The 18,940-nt window shown below is 35.0% G+C and overlaps 1 protein-coding gene across 4 annotated transcripts in view; it reads right to left on the bottom strand.

Annotated features, from left to right (window-relative positions):
- Positions 1-18,940, bottom strand: part of LOC131075938 (protein BONZAI 1) — a 55,094-nt gene that overhangs the window by 15,552 nt on the left and 20,602 nt on the right. For 2 of the 4 annotated variants that reach the window (XM_058012911.2, XM_058012912.2), the window contains exon 2: positions 7,936-7,983. In XM_058012911.2, coding sequence (XP_057868894.1) covers positions 7,936-7,983 — 48 coding nt within the window. Of the gene's footprint in view, positions 1-7,059; positions 7,163-7,935; positions 7,984-13,656; positions 14,334-18,940 lie in introns of those variants that run through there. The other 2 variants (XM_058012913.2, XM_059211375.1) reach the window with 2 other exon arrangements.

The raw sequence follows: 18,940 nt of genomic DNA on the forward strand, positions 1-18,940 counted from the left end.
TATGCTTATTTTGGTTTTGTATGTGGATGATTTATTTCTCACTGGTGAAAATAAATTAATCATAAGATGTAAGAAAGAATTAGCCTCAGAATTTGAAATGAAGGATTTAGGACTAATGCATTACTTCCTAGGGTTAGAAGTATGGCAAAAATCCAATGAAATTTTTCTAAGTCAAGGAAAATATACTATTGATATTCTGAAAAGATTTAGAATGATGGATTATTGTAAACCCATGCATACTCCTATGGAATCTAACTTGAAGAAGTTAAGTGTTTCTGCAGCTAACTTTGATTTTGCAGATCCATCTGAGTACAGGCAGCTGATTGGATTATTAATGTATCTAGTCAATACAAGGCCACATATCTGTTACGCTGTGAATGCCCTCAGTCAGTTCATGAGCTTGCCTAAACTTGTTCACCTGGTGGCTGCCAAGCACATACTAAGATACCTGTGTGGCACTATTGGTTATGGGTTGAAGTATTCGCTTAACACTTCAATCTTCTTGGAAGGCTATTCAGATTCAGATTGGGCAGGAAGTGTCAAGGACAGGAAAAGTACTTCGGGTATCTGCTTCAACTTAGGTTTTGCAGTGATCTCTTGGGCATGTAGAAAGCAATCTTCCGTAGCATTGAGCATTGCAGAAGCTGAGTACATTGAAGCATCTATTGCATCCAGAGAAGCAGTATGGCTTCGCAAACTCCTCGTTGGATTATTTGGTCAAACTAGTGGTCCTACCACCATTCATTGTGATAATCAAATTTGTATAAAGATGTCAGTAAATCCTGTATTCCATGACCGGTCCAAACATGTGGAAACGCACTATCACTTCATTCGGGATAGGGTGCAAAGAGGCGCCGTTCAACTAAAGTACATTAGCACGGATGAATAGGTTGCGGACATCCTTACCAAACCTTTATCCAGAGTGAAGCTCGAATACTTCAGAGACAGACTTGGTATTGTGGAAAACGGAACCCTGATTGAGAGGGAGCTCCAATCTCAGTGACTCTATCTGCAGCACTTTGATCATTCTTTTCTTGTGTGCAAGAATGAATTGTGTCCAATCTATGCTTGTGTGCTAGATGGAAAATTGTAATTATGTAAAGACCCACTTGTGTATTACACTTTCTATGCTTGTGTGCTAGAACCATCCTATGCTTGTGTGCTAGGTGGAAGATGTAATTCTATGCTTGTGTGCTAGATCCATTCTATGCTTGTGTGCTAGATGGAACTCTAAAGGTTCAGATTATGTATTCTCTTCTTCCCTAGTTAAGAGGGAGTGTTGTTTGTAACTAGGTAAATATGGGTTCGGATTGCCTTAAGGCAACATCCGAACCCATTTAGGACTGGGCCCTATCCTAAAGGGGTAACGTGCCCCCAAGATTGAGCCCAGCCCTATACTTCCACACCACCCTAAATGCTCAACGCCACAATAAATAAATTGGCGCCAAAAGAAGGAGGCCGACTTGGATATGGATAAAGGCTAAGGACTCATATAAATAAAGTCATCTTGCAAATACAATTCAATCATTCATACATTTCAGCAAATTAGCTCTGCAAGTAAAAGGTGCGAATTTACACAAGGATTGTGCGAACTTGTCCAAGAGGACATAGGCCGTTTTGGTGCAAACTTGAAGAGCTTAGAAGTGCAGATCATTCATACAAAAGGGATCAGATCTGAAAAGGAAGCTAAGTATTGTACTTGTGCTATTAAGGGAGAATATATAATCTGACCTATGGGTCTTTAATGCTGGGTTTTTCCTCCTTGGAGGTTTTCCCAGGGTATTTGTGTTTGTCTCTTGTTTACTTCCTTCATTTCTGAGTTTACTGAATTATGGTTTACTAAAATGTTACAAATCTGATTAACAAACTAGGGCATAATTAAAAGACATAAACTGATTACTGATCTAGGGCACAAAAATTACAAATTTCCTGTGACAAATCACAAACGGGATATGTTGTTCAAGACAATCTTCATACACAGCCTCTTTTCCAGGATTTTGTGACTTCTATAATCTAGCTAACATGCCACCTCATTCTATGTCACGTTGGGCTTTTTGAGTCGATGAAGATGGTTAAGAGAAATTGATAATTGCTAGGTAAGGAACATTTGAGGGCAGTGAATTTTGTTAGAAAAAAGGAATTACAAACATGTGAGGCAGGAAATGCAGGATGAATTGGCAACAGTAAGATTTTCTCTCTAAAGTGTCCAACTCCCAGTACTCCCTTACCTCCTGCCCCATCTTTTTCATCATTCTGAATCTGTGAGTAAGGAATTTCTCGCACACCCAACCTTTATTTCCTATAGGCTTTCCAAACTAAGACCAATTTTATCACCAAGGGCGTTCAATTGAAACTAATGTTTACTATGTAGGAAAAAGAAGTTTGAGAGATGTGAAGAATCTTACTCTCGCTCTATCTTCATAGCCATTCGCTATACAAATCATTTCATAGGTATTGCAATATTGAGCAAGATCCTCCAATTAATGCCTATATATTTAGACAACTTTTGCCTTTCAATACCAGACTTGATGAGGGAGTCACCATCCAAATCTGATGCAATGTCAATGCCTAGAACTGACTTATCTGATTCAAACACTTTGATGCTTCACCCACACTCTTAGACACATGGAAATCGTCAACTCCTCTTGCCTAAGTTTTCCATCCACAATTGCCTTTCATTTCTTTGTAATTTTTTGGACCAAGAGTTTTAGGTTTGCATCCTTCAACCACCTCTTCTTTGATCAACAATCATTCACTACCTCCAATGTTATTCTCAAATACTAACTCTTTAAACACTATTTCCCTTTCTTCTTCATTTTTCAGTTTATCTACTTGGTCAAAGAGATTGATCGAGGCTTTGTCAAGTAAGTTTAAATGTCTTGCTATCTCTTGCCACTCCTTACTCATATGGTTTCTTGTGGAGGAAATGTTTTTATTTTCCACATTGAGCTTCTGACTTTGGCTTCCACTCTAACTTCACCTTACACTCTAGCTCCAATTGCATTCTCAGGATGGACTGCAACTTGAGAATTGTACGGTAGTATTTTTCCTTGAGTGCTTCTCGTAATTTTCTCCTACTTCCTCTTTGTTCTAAGATCCTCAAGGATTGCCTTATCTCTTGTTCTAGTTTCTAATAGCTTTTTTATATCTTTTGATTCTGGGCATTAATTTCAAGAGATTTCACATCACTCTGTGTTCCACTCTTCTTTTTTACATCACTCTGTGTTCCACTCTTCTTTTTTACTTTTGTCCTCATACAACTGCCTTATCTATCGTCTTTGTATTTCACAGTCACGTTCCATGTGAAGGTCTTGAAAGATTTTCAAGTGTCTTGCAACTAGTCATGGCATATGATCAAGAAGTAAGTCTACTTCCTCGCTTACACTAAGGTCAAGCACAAATGACCTCTTCTGGGATTCGCCTTCACTCGGCCTCTTCTTGTACATGCTCTTTGACTAATATATCCCACAATTTTACAAGGCTTGGGTAAGTTCATTCTCTCTTTCACGAATAGACTCAACAAGTTCTTCAACCAACTATCCCATTATTTCATCACTTTAACCCAACTTCTTGAAAGGCAACATTGCAAAATGTTTAATTCTTCTATGGTTAGGCAATTAACAAAGTAAAAAGTGAATAGAGTTATTCATAATTGAACTAGATAAGAACTTACTGGCCAACATATCAATTGGAAAATTATAACAAGTGTCTTTTTCATCAACGCTCTTCCTGCAAAAATGGAATTAGGAACTTCTTGCACAATGTGATCCCTCATCCCAACTACAAAGAAGTATTTAAACTTGCCAACGGTTACTAAAGGATTCCCAACCAATTGACAACTACCAAAAACTACTCAACCCAACCAACGAGTCTTAACTATTTTACCAATTGTACATCATAACAAAAAGTTAAGTTATATGTATTTTAACTATCTACACCTACTTCCAAGGTCATCTTCAATTGATTTACAAAAAACATCAACAATTTATAAATCAAGTTCTTCCACAACTAATTTCAAAGGAATAAGAAGATTCTTATACTTGAGCTTCAACCCCAATTGAATATCCTAAATTTAAAGGATAAGGATCCTTGCTCTAAATAATTCCTAAATCAAATTTCTTTGTACATACTTAGTGAGTTCTAGAGGGAAAAGGTGTTTCCACTTAACCTAAATGAGGGAGAGACAAATTGGGAGACATGATATTTAACAATTGAACATGCTTAACAATCCCTCTCCAAACTTCTAAAAACCCATATGCAATATTGGAACGACCATTACAAATAACATATGCAATGTGTTAAAGTGTTGCAACACAAATCAATATTACATTCGTACAAACAAATGTGGTAAGAGAAAATCCTTCGCTAGAAAGAAACTATTATACTGTATCTCTTGGAATTCTTCGTGAAAATCCACAAACGAGACATTCAATTAGAAATATTTGCTACAAGATAGCTACCTCTTTGTGATTTGCAAAATGAGTTGCTGTAATGGTGATTAGACATATAAGGATTAAAACCCTGAATCTTGCTTTGGGAAAACGAACAAGCATATATACTACTTTGGTGGTTGCCGTACTACTTCGAGAATCAAGGAAAAAAGACGAGTTGTGAATGTTGTCTGTTAAACAAGCTAAAATCTCATAAAATCTCATAAAATGGCATCCTAGAGCTTGCGTGAAGATAATTGCATCAAGAACTCAACCATCACATTATTGGCAATATGGCATTTTTGTCCATCACTTGAAGTTGCGAGTGAATCCATGCCTTTGAGATCAACACGTGGTCCTAGGTGGGAAAACACCCTTAGAGTAGTTGCAGCATTAATGTCCGCACTTTGAAACATAATTTAATAATAAATAACAATAATAAAATTAAAATGTAAACGCATATAATTAAAATTTAATTAAGTTAATGAATGGTCAAAAGACATGAGATGAAAAGTTGTGACACCCTCAAACATGAGATATAGAAGGAAGAAGAGAACCTCATTTGAGGGGGATAATTTGGGTGCAGATCTGATTGTGAAAGGTTGTGTCCCTTTCAAAGGGCAGAAATAATGAAGAATTGCACTCTTTCAAAGGGTGCTAATGGTGAAAGAGTGTGTCTCTTGCAAAAGGGCATACATGATAAAGAGGTCTGACCTCTCCATCACATTGAAAGATATAAAGGAAAGGAATCAAAGCATCCAGTGACATAACCATCAATCAGATCAGATTAGAACTGTTATTAAGTTACAGGCAGTAACATCCTTGTTCTTGGTGGTATGCATGGGATGTGCTTAATATGTATGCTTAATATATGAAGTCTATAATGTTCTTATGCAAAATTTTATAGTAATATTAACATAGACTGCAATATGTATGACAGTCATACTTAATTTCATTTACAGTGGCAGACCAGATCTGATGCATGTCAGATCTGTCTGCCTTTACAGCCACTAAATAGACTAATAACTAGTGTTTTTAGGCTGTATAATAGGTAATTAGCAAATACATAAATAATTGGTAATATAATGTATTCCATTTATTTATTTATGTATATATATTCAAATAAGAATAAGGATAATAGACATATATACTTGAAATAATATCAATAAGATTATATTTATATATTTATAAAAACGAATTATATATATATATTTACTTTGATTACATTTTCTTAGATTATTTATTTACGTGTTTCTTATCTCGTAATCAATCAAAGGAATGAATGGAGGAAGTAAAGTTAGGGAATTGCAGTTTACCGGTTCTCCCAAGCTAAGTAGGCCACCCCAAGGGATGGAATTGTCATAATGGGACATTCCTACCTCTTGTGGGCCAAGAGGTGAGTTGTCATAGTGGGACGCTACATGCTCTTGGGCTTAGTTGGGTTGGGCAGTTTATAGGCACCCTCGCGAGGCTCTCCTACAAAACTAAACTATGATTGGTTATGGGTAGAAAGACGTGTTTATCATTCTATGTAATATATTTGCTATTAATCCATGTATTTATTTGCCTATTCCTAAGTTTATTGAATGACTAGATTAAGTTACTCTTATATATTGAAAAAATGATAAACTATATTGTGGAATTACTAATTTAGGACAAAATTTAGGTAATCATTAGTTGGGGACATTACACAAGGAGATAGGTAGCTACAAATAGTGCAAAACACAAGAGGTTTGGGGTTTTAGGCATGTTGAAGATACCTTGTAACCCATGTGAGGATCAAGCAAATCAAACTGACCTCACATCACTGACTTCATAAAGATATATTAAGGAAATTATTGGGAATTTGCGATCAAGGGTCTGCAAAATTCATACCACTTGTCAAGGATCATAATACCTCATGCACAAAAGTAACAACTTAGAGATGCTCGAATGATTGTTGTCATAGGTAAGGAGTAAAAACTGCAACAGAGCAAGGAGCCTTCACAACTTATTTGATCACTTGGGTAGGATCATGTAAGGGCAAGATCATATTGTATCTCACTTTCAGCTGACAAATCTTAATTGTACAAGATAAACTAATGTTAGATCTATAAAAAGAACATTTCTTTTGACATTGGATGCACATATACTTACGTTGTTGTGCATACGCATTTTTAACAAATTTAAAATTTATTATTTAAGATTCATAGTATGCACCTTCATATGTTTTTTCCTAAATCATGGGACATTATTTCTCTTAGCTTCTCGGGGGATACCAAGAGAAAAATCAATTAATAGTTTGAGAATAACCTATCAAAACAAAGGACAAAAGAAGGTAATGTATACACTACATTGTCCATTCTGCAGTTGATTAGTCTTATGGAAGCCGTCGAAGATCATATAGAATAAATGTAATCAATAGTATTACCAAAGGCTTCATTAAGATGTGGTAAAAGCCATCACTTTTCTTCCTAAACTTGATTTTAATTGTTATAAAGTCCTATGGTTAAAATAAGGTTAGAAAGAGTCATTTTACAAACTCTCTAAGAGGAGGAATAACAAAACCATCATTAACCTCAATAAAAGAACACGGAAGTCTGAATCCTCTAGAGAATTAAATTATCATCACTACATGTCATTTTCTTACCTATCAAGCCCAGCCCATGTGCAGCTCCAATGTTGCTTCGAATATCTCTAGATAATCCAAGAAAAGTGAACAAACAAACTATCGCAATCTCATAGTGTCGTCTGCATTAATGAAAATACCAAGAATGCTAAAGATACGGATTGCATCATATAGAGAATGTGCTTTGAATCAATGCTAAGATATGCATTGCATCTTATACAGAAAATACTTTAAATCAATTACTCTATGCGTTAGCATTGTTCACTGCAATTTTGGCCTTTTAGCTTGCATCTAAATGTTTCAAAATATACTAGTGTGCTTTCCTCCAAATTAGCTTTTTCATTATTTTTGTCTTTGGAAGGGCAATGAGATAATTTCCAATATAATATAAATCCTATTCAACATAAGCTGAGTTTGATCCGTGTATAATTTTGACTCATGCAAAACCTCTTTTGAGAGAGAATGTATGTTGCTCCAAAAAATTGGCTTCATTCAAACACTAATAGCTTTTTGAATGAAAGTCGTTGCTTTTTCTTTTTATAAGAAATGACCAAAGAAAAACAATGCAATGCACCACAAAGAGACTGTGGCAACACAAAAAAGAACACAAGGTTTGTAATTCCTCATGCTCAGTTTGGGAAAAAAAATTCATGAGCTATCTGATTCCCTCGGTTTTCTCCTACTTGTCAGAACTACTTGTAAGGGGGAAAATTTCTCTGCTGATAGAATCTGCCATTCCTTCTTGACAAACATGAATATTGAAATTTCGTGTCCCTCAAAAGAATACAAGACTATTCATAACTCGAATATTGTAATATGGTTAGTTCCTTTACAAAATAAAGTGATAAAAGAAACATCTGAAGAAATTGTGTTGATAATAAGATTAAAATTATGTACCTTCGACAGAAAATCCCTGTCACGCAAATTTGATGCAGACAGTGATAACTGGAGAAAAGCCATACAAGAAACTGATTAGCATAGGTAGATTAAACAGTTGACAATGCAAAAAGTAAACCATTATTGCAAAAATCCACTTTAAGAAATAAGACACTTAAGGATAAATAAATACCATGGAAACAAGGAAACATCTGATCCACATAAATAAAGAAAATGCTCAGTCATAGAAAATGAGCACATATTGTTGAAAATGGGCTGCCAACGTAGCCATTATAGAATTTTCATGAGCCACCTCAAAGATCACTTTCTCTTGAAGGTTAAACAAGTCATTTGAAGCTAGCTGATTTTCAATTTTTAAACAATTAAATGGAAAAAATGAACAGTTTTTTTCTCTGATGAAAATACGAAAGCTTCATCACAGTTATCTAGATTTGTAATTGACCACTTCACAGCTCACAAACAATTGACGCTAAAGCAACGCATTTCACAAGTCATGATTGACCTCTCCATAGGCATGGCCTTAAAAGTTGAAATGATAAAAAAAGAACATTAGGCATATAGATCAGAGGACAGTCACCTTATCATTCTAGAAAATGCTTTCTGCTTCAAGTAAAACAGACAATTGAGTTTCAACAACCACTAGAACGGGACTAATTAGAACCCTCAGATTGTTTATAGTATTGTATGTCCATATTTTATGTCTTTCTAGTGGAAGATCATGCCAGTGATTCTCCTTATTCTACTTCAAGCACTGATAGACATATACAGCACTACTTTTATTTTGCTGGTCCTCTGATTTGGTATTGATCTTCTTCTTATATATTATATTTGTAACTATATGACTGGGGTTTTGAGTTTTCCTACTTTGGGCTTCTCAGTTATTATTATGTGTAATGTCCCCTTCTCTTCAGTGATCATTCAGGTGCTGATTAGCTTATTCTTCTGTCATTCCGGTAGGCTAATTCGGAGATATAAGGGATGAAAGGCTGGCATTGTCAATTATTTATTGATGGAGAAATAAATATTATTTTGAGCCCATAAAGTAATATTATAAGGGAAAAGTCACTTTTGGTTATAAAATTAATTTCTAAAATAAAGTGACTTAAGTTATGAAATAAAGTCATATAGTGACTTTATTAACAAGGTAATAAAATATAAAGTGACTTTATCATGAAGGCAAAGTTATAGAATGAATTTATAACATTTATTAAGCCTTCTAGAAGTGGGACGAACTTCTTGGAGGGAAAAGTTTATTAAAAAGCACACATTGTGATTTTGAGGTCCAAAAGCAGTTTAGAAAATCTATTTAAGGGGTTTCCTTCCTTCTCCAAGGATTATGATATGTTGATTTGATACTTGATAATTTCTCCATTGTTGCTGGTTTGCCAGTAGCAGCAATATCTGAGGATGGAAACCCTTGGATATTTGTAGTTTGGTCAGAAACCCAACACTACTTGAGAGGTGGGCTCACTCAAGGTTCATCACTGAACAGATTGGCATCATTTTAATCAGGTTTAGAAGGAGATTTTCCGACTAGGGTGATTGTGCAGTAGCAGCTTCTCCAATTTTGGTCAATAATCATTCTTCATAGTGCAGAGATTATTTGTAGGCTTGGTTGATATTGATTCCTCCTTGCAAGTTGGTATTGGCACATCTCTACAGCAGCAGCAACACATTGCATAGGTCTATCTTCTTGCAAGTCATTCAATTTTCTTTTGTATGTTTCAAATGATCATGCATGTTTTATATCAGAATCATCATCAATAGATTTGTCTTTGTAACATGCTTATTTCCTTGGAAATCTATATCATTTCCTTGCATGTTTGCATGTTGTTACTTTGCAATGAAATGAAGTAAAACATGGCAAAAATCAAAAACCCAAATCAGATTTGAAACGAATATCCTAGTTCGGGATATTGCATTATGCTATTATTGTTTTAGTGATTTAGTCTCATCAAAATTACTTTTTCAACTCCATGGATTCTTTTCTACCCTAGCACTTTCCCGTTGTAACCAAATAGCTTTAATATAGTTTCTTTCTTTCTTTCTAGTAAAAAAAAATCTAGCTGTAACGAGCTTTCCACCTTGCACATCTCTTACAACCTTTAAAGTCCTTGTCAGTCCCTCCATGTGTCCACATGTAATGAATGTACAAGGCAGTATAATTGACTTAAACTTCATTATAGAGCAGTAAACTTCATATAGCATTGCACAGTGAATGGCTCAAATTTATGTGAATTTTATATTGACAGTTTCATGGTAGTTGATGAGGATACCGGCATCCCCTTGCATTTTGCATTATAGTATAGATTACTGTCATGCAGCATTTGGTTTTCTTTTTTGATTTGTTTGCATTTTACTTCATTGGGATTCAACCTCAGGCTAGAATCTTTTGTTCTTATGCTTTTAGCTTTTAAATTTTAGCAATTTTTTCCTTCTAACGTCTGACCTCATTTTTACTTTCTCTGACCATTTTAACTAATTGCATTTTTGAATCTTATTGACCTTTCTCAGCCATTGGTGGATGCTAACATAAATTCTTTCTAAATCTGGGAAACAGTTTTCAGTAGACTCGAAACCCATTTTCAAGATTCTGAAATGTTTTCCCATCCAAGAACCTCTAGAAAATCTAAAAGTGAAAACAGTTAGTGTTGTTAGTGTTCCCAATAGTTTTTAAAACATTTCCAACGACTTCCAAGAGTGTTTTTTCTGATACTAAAATTCAGCTTTCCAAAAGCTCCCTTTTGTCAGTTGTGAAGAGTTAACTTTAGTTTCTCCCATTATCTAAAAGTGAAAACAGTTAGTGTTGTTAGTGTTCCCAATAGTTTTTAAAACGTTTCCAACAACTTCCAAGAGTGTTTTTTCTGATACTAAAATTCAGCTTTCCAAAAGTTCCCTTGTCAGTGAAAACAGTTAGTGTTGTTAGTTTTCCCAATAGTTTTTAAAACGTTTCCAACAACTTACAAGAGTGTTTTTTTCTAATACTAAAATTCAGCTTTCCAAAAGTTCCCTTGTCAGATGTGAAGAGTTACTTTTGTTTCTCCCATTTCTGATAATATTTCTTTTCAAATCCCTGATTCCAGTCATTTTTTAAAATGTAACCCAAAGTTTACCATATCCTGATTTAAGCTACCTTGCTTCCAATACTCAAATTTTAAGTTTCCAAGTAAATATTTATACTTCTTAGTGAAACATTAGTAAAGTTCATAATAAAAAATTTGAAATTTGGTAATTCTCGCATTTTTATAAGTTTGCATTTCAACAATATCCATTTATATTATTTATACACTATTTTAAACAAGCAAAATTATAAAATCTTAAGTTTACAAATTGCTTTATCTTATAAGTTTAGATATAAATTGAGAAATAGACATCAAACATCAAATATGTATACAACTTTCAACACGCGTGTCAGGATTTTATACAAATAATACTAAATGTTGATGTAAAAATTACACAATTATATCCAATAGCAGTCTATACACTAACATCAAGATTCTGCTAAATTTAGGTGATATTCCACTTTAGCATAGAACAATATATTCAAACCACAGATGAAACCCATACTATTCATATGGGGTACTAAGTAACTGATAATTACTCTATTACAAATTGATCACCTCTCCCTTTGAAAATACATTTGGAATCTTTACTTATTAATGATATCAAGTTTCCACAATCCATGTTGCTGTTAAATTATTTCTAGATTTTATTGCATTATAGTTTTTGCATCAACATTTCGGATCACACTTTGTGATCCATCCTCGGGACAATAGAGATCCATCCTCGGGACAATAGAGAGTTGGAGAAAAAGCCTAGGTACCAATATAGACAAAAAGCCCTGATTTGACCATATGCAAGCAACTCATACGAACAAATAATCAATGTTTACACCAACAACATCATCCTTATGCCTTTAACTACACACATAATTGTTATACCTAAGTGACAATATACAAGGCCAAGTTGGAGAAAAAGACCTGATTTGATCGTATGCAAGTAACTCCTACACACATAGTTGTTATACCTAAGTGCCAATATACAAGGCCTAGTTAGAGAAACAGCCCTGATCTGACCATATGCAAGCAACTCATACGGACAAATAATCAATGTTTACATCAACAACATCCTCCTTTCCACTTAGCTTAGCGGTCACAATCAAGAAAAATCATATTGTCCATCACCTGCTAATGTGGCCTTAGGGAAGCCAAGACCAACTCTCTATGTTCTAATATCCAGACCAATGGGAGTGATAATATCCTGTCCGTGCTTGCCAAAGTCCCTTGAAACTGTGGATTTGGAAATTAGTCTTAGAGAGCCTAGAAGAATTGTGAAAATTTATGACACAAACCAAAAGTAGTTTATGTATAAGGCATGTGCTTTATGGTCCAATCTGGTTCTTAAGAGGCATTTGAGATGGTCATTGCTGGAGGCAGAGTATGTAGATATGACAAAGAGTATCAAACAAAGGAGTGCAGAAGAGACCAAAGGTATGGAGAATAGATTTTCTCAAAAGGGGAGTAACATCTCTGCCCTGATAAATATGTTCATCAAGCTCGTGCAAGTAATTTTTGACGATAAACCTAGGGGGTCTCAAGAAGAACCAGAGTAAAAGAAATCCCTAAGACTCCAGTGTGAAAATATCATTATATCAAAAAAAGAAACCACTCCTTCAGCCAGGAACCCAGTCCTAACCCCTGGTTTGAGACAAGACTAAATTGGAAATCCCTCTTTCAAGAAATTCAATCTAATAACGAATCCAAAAATTTGATTACATCAATCAGAAGTCTACTTTCTGCGTTAAGGATATTACAAAAGGTAATTTGATAAATTGAAGATAAATAGTTATGCATTGATATGATAAGAGACACAAATGCAAACCTTGCAAAAGCAAGAGTTGCTACCTATAAAGCAATAAAGGATATTTTAGTGCTTGCTCATGATCAGATTCCAGAATATCTGGTATAAGGATGAGCCAAAATAGATAGCGAAGTTCTTTGCCAAAAGCAGAATTAAATATATCCATTCACTTTAGAATTTAGAGTTTAAAAAATACAAGTGAACATTGGTAAACACAACGATGGGTCCAAAAGCATTAGTTCAAAAATAATTTAAAAAGTTTCCCGAACACTTTTGTTTTCAAAACCAGCATGGTTGCTATGATGGCTTTCTGCCCTAACTTGAAAGGTAAGAAATAGCTTCTGCATGTAACTGACATTCATTCACGGTCCCATATGTAAGTTCCTCTTAGCGATTAAGCCCGTTGTAACACTTTACATTAAATCAATTTTGAATTTCCAGCTCCCGTAGCCTTCCCCTAAACTCGATACTCTCCCTGAACTTTGACCCACTCAACCTTTTATTGCATAAAAGTTTTGTTAAAGTGTAGGATGGTAGGTGAATATATATGTATCTATAATGTAGGGCAATTCTAAGGAAAAGCATAAGATTCAAATCTGGCGACCTTCTTAACATTGAATGTCAAAACTAGGCCAGAGTTTGTTGAAACTTTACTATATTGGCAAAACATTTTTTTTTGTTTTAAGTTCAAAAAACATGCTACATGCTTACACAAAAACCTACTGAAAATCTAGATACGGAAGAGAATCCAACATCACAAAAGCTTGAAACTCCTTAAAATTCAATGGAAAAAAATAGCGGGTCATTGATCAATCACGATAGATTGAGAAGCGTTCTATAAAAAATTACTTATTGGGTTACCTCTAGCAATGAAGAAAGGCCATGGGAGCCCTTTGTTTTATTCAAGAAATCGACTGCTTCATAGGCCATAACACTAGTCTCATTAGCATAAGCTTGAGAAAAGTATCTGTTACCATTCCCACCATTTTCCCCCACAGCTTCCTGCCCGCCTCTTGCATCTGAAATACAAGCTCCCATTCTTATTTTCCTCCAAACAAAAAAAGTTCTAAAATTCTCTCGTCTCTAATCGCACAGGTACTTAATAGTTACAGCTCCAGAGCGCAGAGACACTCTGACGTACACGTTGCTGAGCTGGGCTCTTAGTGGTTACCAGAATGGACGTGTCGGACTTTCCTTGAAGCTGCGGAAAACGCGTTGGCTGAATTGGGTTTATATGTGGATTCCACTCGACGCGTTTCTGGACCCACCAATCCTTTTTCAGACCCTTATAGGAACGGGAGGCGAAAGGCGATCTGTTTTCTTGCGTTTAGTTTTTTTTTCGATTTTTTGACTTGTGACACGATCTGCAATGCGTTTTTCTCTTTCTTTGAATGGATCTGCTGAACTCCTTCCGCTCTTCGCTGTTTCAAAATAATTGTGGGGTAAAAGCACGAAATTTCATTAACGCTTTACCAGGAAAGAATCTAGGTAACGGCCGTTGAATTTGTGCATTGAAACGGGCTTGTAGCGGTCCCCAATCGTACAATTTTTAAAACAAAACATGATTGCATCGGTTGGCATATCAAAATCATCACATCTTTCTTTATATTTTTATTTATTTTAATTGCTGCAGTATAATAAAGTTTTTTTTAAAATCAAAGATCATAAAGCTACTTTTTCTATTTTTATCGAATTTTTTAAAATTATTTAAATAATTGCATAATATAAAACAGTTGTGTTTTTTGTTTTTTTTAATTTTGATCAAAAATCATAAAGCTACAGTGTCTATTTTTACTGTAAAGCTACAGTTTTATTTTAATAGTCCATAACATAATATTATATTTTTCATTTTTATAATTTTATCTTAATCCTAAAAGCAGAAAATTTAAAACTTAAAAAATTAGTAATAATTTATATATTAAAATCTATTTTTTTTTTAATTAATTAACATGAAATTTAAAATAATAAATGTTATTTATTTAAATATAAAAATTAAAAAATCTATTTTCATTTAAAGACATTAGATTTGCCAATTCTATCTATATTGAATTTGAGAGCTTCTGATTTAATTATATATGTTTTTCACTCAACTTTGTATGATTTTTCTATCAACATTCAAATATTTACATTTTTTAACTTTATTTTTTCTTTATTTTAAAAATAGTATTTGAAATTATCAAATTTCAATAATTATTTTTGCTTTAAAGTTTAAATTTTGACTAAATTTTATCTCAAATTTTTTTAAAAAAATTGAATATTAAAAAAGTAGAAAATAACCAATATTTAATTACTCTAAAGTGTTAAAAAAAGTAGTTCTTTTTATATGCATCTCAATTTCTTTTGGTATTTTTTATATAGATTTTTAAAAATATAATATAATATTTTATATATTTTTTGTTGATTTATTAACACATCATTCACAATTCATTAGAAGTCATTATATTGCCAAAAACATTCAAATAATATTGAATTTATCATAATAACTAAAGGAAGTTTTTAAATTGATATTAAAAATATATATTCTAGTTAAAAATATTCTATAATATAAATAAAAAACATATTTGTTCTAAATTAATATGTATTTCTCTAATAAATATTATAAAATAATAAATATTAATATTAATATTTTTTAAATAAAAATCTTGAAAGATCTTTAAAAAAAAGCTCTGCAAATGCCATTAGACATAAATGGCGGCCTTGGAGGGAAAAGGCTGAACTTGGAGGAGATATGCATCGATTTTACAGAGGATTTGGAGGAGGATGTGGTCTTCTAGGAAAAGCACGCGGTCATTGCAAGGATTATTGGGCTGAACTAGTCAAGAAAAGAAATTAAAAAATGGGTGGAAGGCAATTGGGGGTTGCGGACTGTCATTAAATTCATCCCAAAAGGCTTCTTTGTGGTCTTGTTCGAAGAAGGCGAAGACAGAGACCGAAATCTCAACCAGGAGAATTGGTTTGCAAATAATCACGCAATCTATCTGCAACCATGGTCCCCGAACTTTGATCCATTACCGTTGGCCATTTACTCTGCACCGGTTTGGATTCGTTTGTACAATTTACCCATTGAATATTGGAGTGAGATTATTCTGGAAAAGATTGGCAAAACCCTGGGGACTCTATTGGAAGTAGATTTTGATGACGGGGACGATCTCTGCAAATTTGCCCGTTTGAGGATTGCAGTGGTTAAAAGGATTCATATGTCAATCACTCTTTTAACCTCAGGCGGTGAATGGCGCCAACAGGTGGAAATTGAAAAAGAGATTAAACAATGTCCCAAATGCGGGAGCAAGTTTCATGGATTGGAGGCATGCAAGATGTTTGTGAGGAAGGCCAGGAATGTTATCAGAAAGCCAACTCAGTTTTGGAGGCGGAAGACGGAGTACTCTTTAAAAACGGTTACGGATCAAGAAGGGAAGAGATCCGGTGAGGATGGTCACACTAATAACCATGAGATGAACCCTTCGACTTCTTTAATATCAGCCTCCTGCAATTTGAACGAAACTAGAGAGGAAGAAAAGATCTTGGTCCTAGGTGATAGTGACGAATGTCCGAGATTGAATATTAATGCAGGAAGGGAGAATGATGTGGTTCCAAATACCCCGAGAATTACCCCTTAGTGCAGAGGACTTTCAGATACCGAATTTGAATTTGAAAAGGGTTTGGATGATGATTTTTTTCAAGAAGATGAATTGGAAAACATTGATCCAAGGTGTATCAGCCAATCGGCTAATGCTTTGTTGGGGAAGGCGAAAGGTTTTAGAGGTAAAAGGAGCAATCGGCAAAAAAGAGAGGAGAGTAGGGGAAAAAGGCATCATCAGCGTAATGGATTTTATGAAGAAAGACAAGGGTTCTCCCTTGGTAAGAGATGAAAATCACATCCTGGAATGTCAAGGGTCTATCGGCCCCTGACAAGAAACGCTTGGTCAAGCGTTTTTTTGAGTATTCACAATCCTGATGTGTTACTTTTACAAGAGACCAAGCTTGGTGGAGATAAAACTGGGCAGTTCATTAATTCTTGCTCAAAATGGGATGGGTTGTTTCAAGATGCAATACAATAGGCTCTGCTGGTGGACTAGGTGTGGTGTGGAATCCGGCATGTGTCAAGGTGGTACCTATTGCCTCCCATGAGAATTGGATGGTGTATGAGATCATAGGCATTGGTTCAAACTTACGGTTCCCAATTTTTAATGTATATGGCCCAATGAAGACCGAAGACAAATTGAAGGTCTGGAGAGAAATTGCAATGCAAGCATCTCTTGTTGAGAAGGATAAAGCTATCATAGCAAGGGACTTCAATGCTCTGCTGGATGTGGATGAGAAAGAAGGAGGTCTCAGAAAATGCTCAAAAGTGATGGAGGATTTCAGAGATTTCATTGAACACAATAAGCTTATCGATATTATCCCAAAAAATGGTAAATTTACCTGGACGAACAGAAGACTAAATTTCTCTAAAATATCAAAAAGACTGGATAGGTTTTTTGCTGGAGAATGGTGGTTGTCTGGGGACATGCTATTGGTAACATGCATTATTCCCCAGTGTGGCTCTGATCATTTACCAATTTCGTTATCAATCGAGAAGGAGACTCACAAACAAAGGAGCTACTTCAAATTCCTCAATATGTGGTGGTGTGACCCTGGTTTTAAAGAAAAACTCAAGGAGTGGTGGATGGAAGGAAACACTTTCGTAGGCACCCCTAGTTTCAGATTTGTTAAAAGACTTCAGTCTTTAAAACATAAGATTAAGGCCTGGAATAAATCAACCTTCAAAAACATTTTTTCAAAAAAATTGAGAATAGAGGAAGCACTTGAAGCGTTAAACCAGAAAGTGATGTTGGTCGGGATGAATAAGGAGGAATTTTTGCTTGAAAACAATTTGAAGGAGGAGTACAATGAAGTTTTGAAAAGAGAAGAAGTTTTTTGGAGGGATAAGTCTAGGGAGCTATGGATTTCAGAGGGTGACCATAACACAAAAAAATTTCATGCATCTTCAAAAGCCAGAAGAATCCATAATAAGATTAATGCCATCAAGGATGAAAATGGTCATTGGAAGATGTTAGACGAGGAGATTCAACATACTGCCCTTAATCATTTTCAAAGAGCTCTAGAGAATGCTGACTTGGGGGGTGTTGATTTTGAGCACCTTGTCAACACAAATATTAATAATAATCTGATTTCCAGTTCGGATGCAAAATTGTCAGTAGCTCCCTACACCATGGAAGAAGTTAAGGCTGCGACGTTTGGACTACAACCAAACAAAGCCCCTGGTCCGGATGGGATGACTGCAAATTTGTTTCAAAACTGTTGGGAGTTCATAGGAAGGGACATTTGATTGATTGTTGAAGACTTCAAGAAAAACATAAATTTGTTAGAGAATTGAACAATACCATGATTGTGTTGATTCCTAGGAAAGAAGATTGTGTAACCATGGCGGATTTTCGGCCTATCTCATTGTGCAACACAATATACAAAATTATATCGAAATCTATGGCCAATAGGCTCAAGAAAATCTTGCCTAATTTAATCTCTGAAAACCAAAATGCCTTCCCTCATGGCAGAGAGTTAGTGGACAATATCATTTTGGTAGCAGAGGTGCTGCATTCCATGCAGAAAGGCAAACAAAAAGTTATGACCATTAAACTTGGCGTTGCAAAAGCTTACGACAGGGTGGTTTGGGATTTCCTTGTCTGTGTTCTTAATAAATTTGGTTTCCCTAAAGATTGGATTGATTGCATTAAATTTTGTATTTCTTCGGTGAGTTTTTCCATGATTGTAAATGGAGCGGTCTATGGTTTCTTTGAGGCCACAAATGGGTTGCGCTAAGGGGATTCTCTTTCCCCTTCTCTGTTTGTCCTAATGGCAGAGGTGTTGGGCAATTTCATTAAAAGGAGAAATAGTGAAGGTTTTTGGGAAGGCATCAGGGTACATGAAAAATTTTGAGGCCATCACGCATTCGCACTTCGCGGATGACACAATTTTGTTTGACGAAGCAACTATGAAAGAAGCGATGGAAATCAAGAATGTCTTGGACATTTACACTCAAGCTTTGGGAGAGGCGATGAACAGGGGCAAATCGCAGGTCTTCTTCTTCAACACCAGCAAACCCCTTCAAACCAAAATTGCAAACTTCTTGGAGTTTAAAATTGGG

This window comes from Cryptomeria japonica, chromosome 9 (genome assembly GCF_030272615.1).
Source record: "Cryptomeria japonica chromosome 9, Sugi_1.0, whole genome shotgun sequence".
NCBI lineage: Eukaryota > Viridiplantae > Streptophyta > Pinopsida > Cupressales > Cupressaceae > Cryptomeria > Cryptomeria japonica.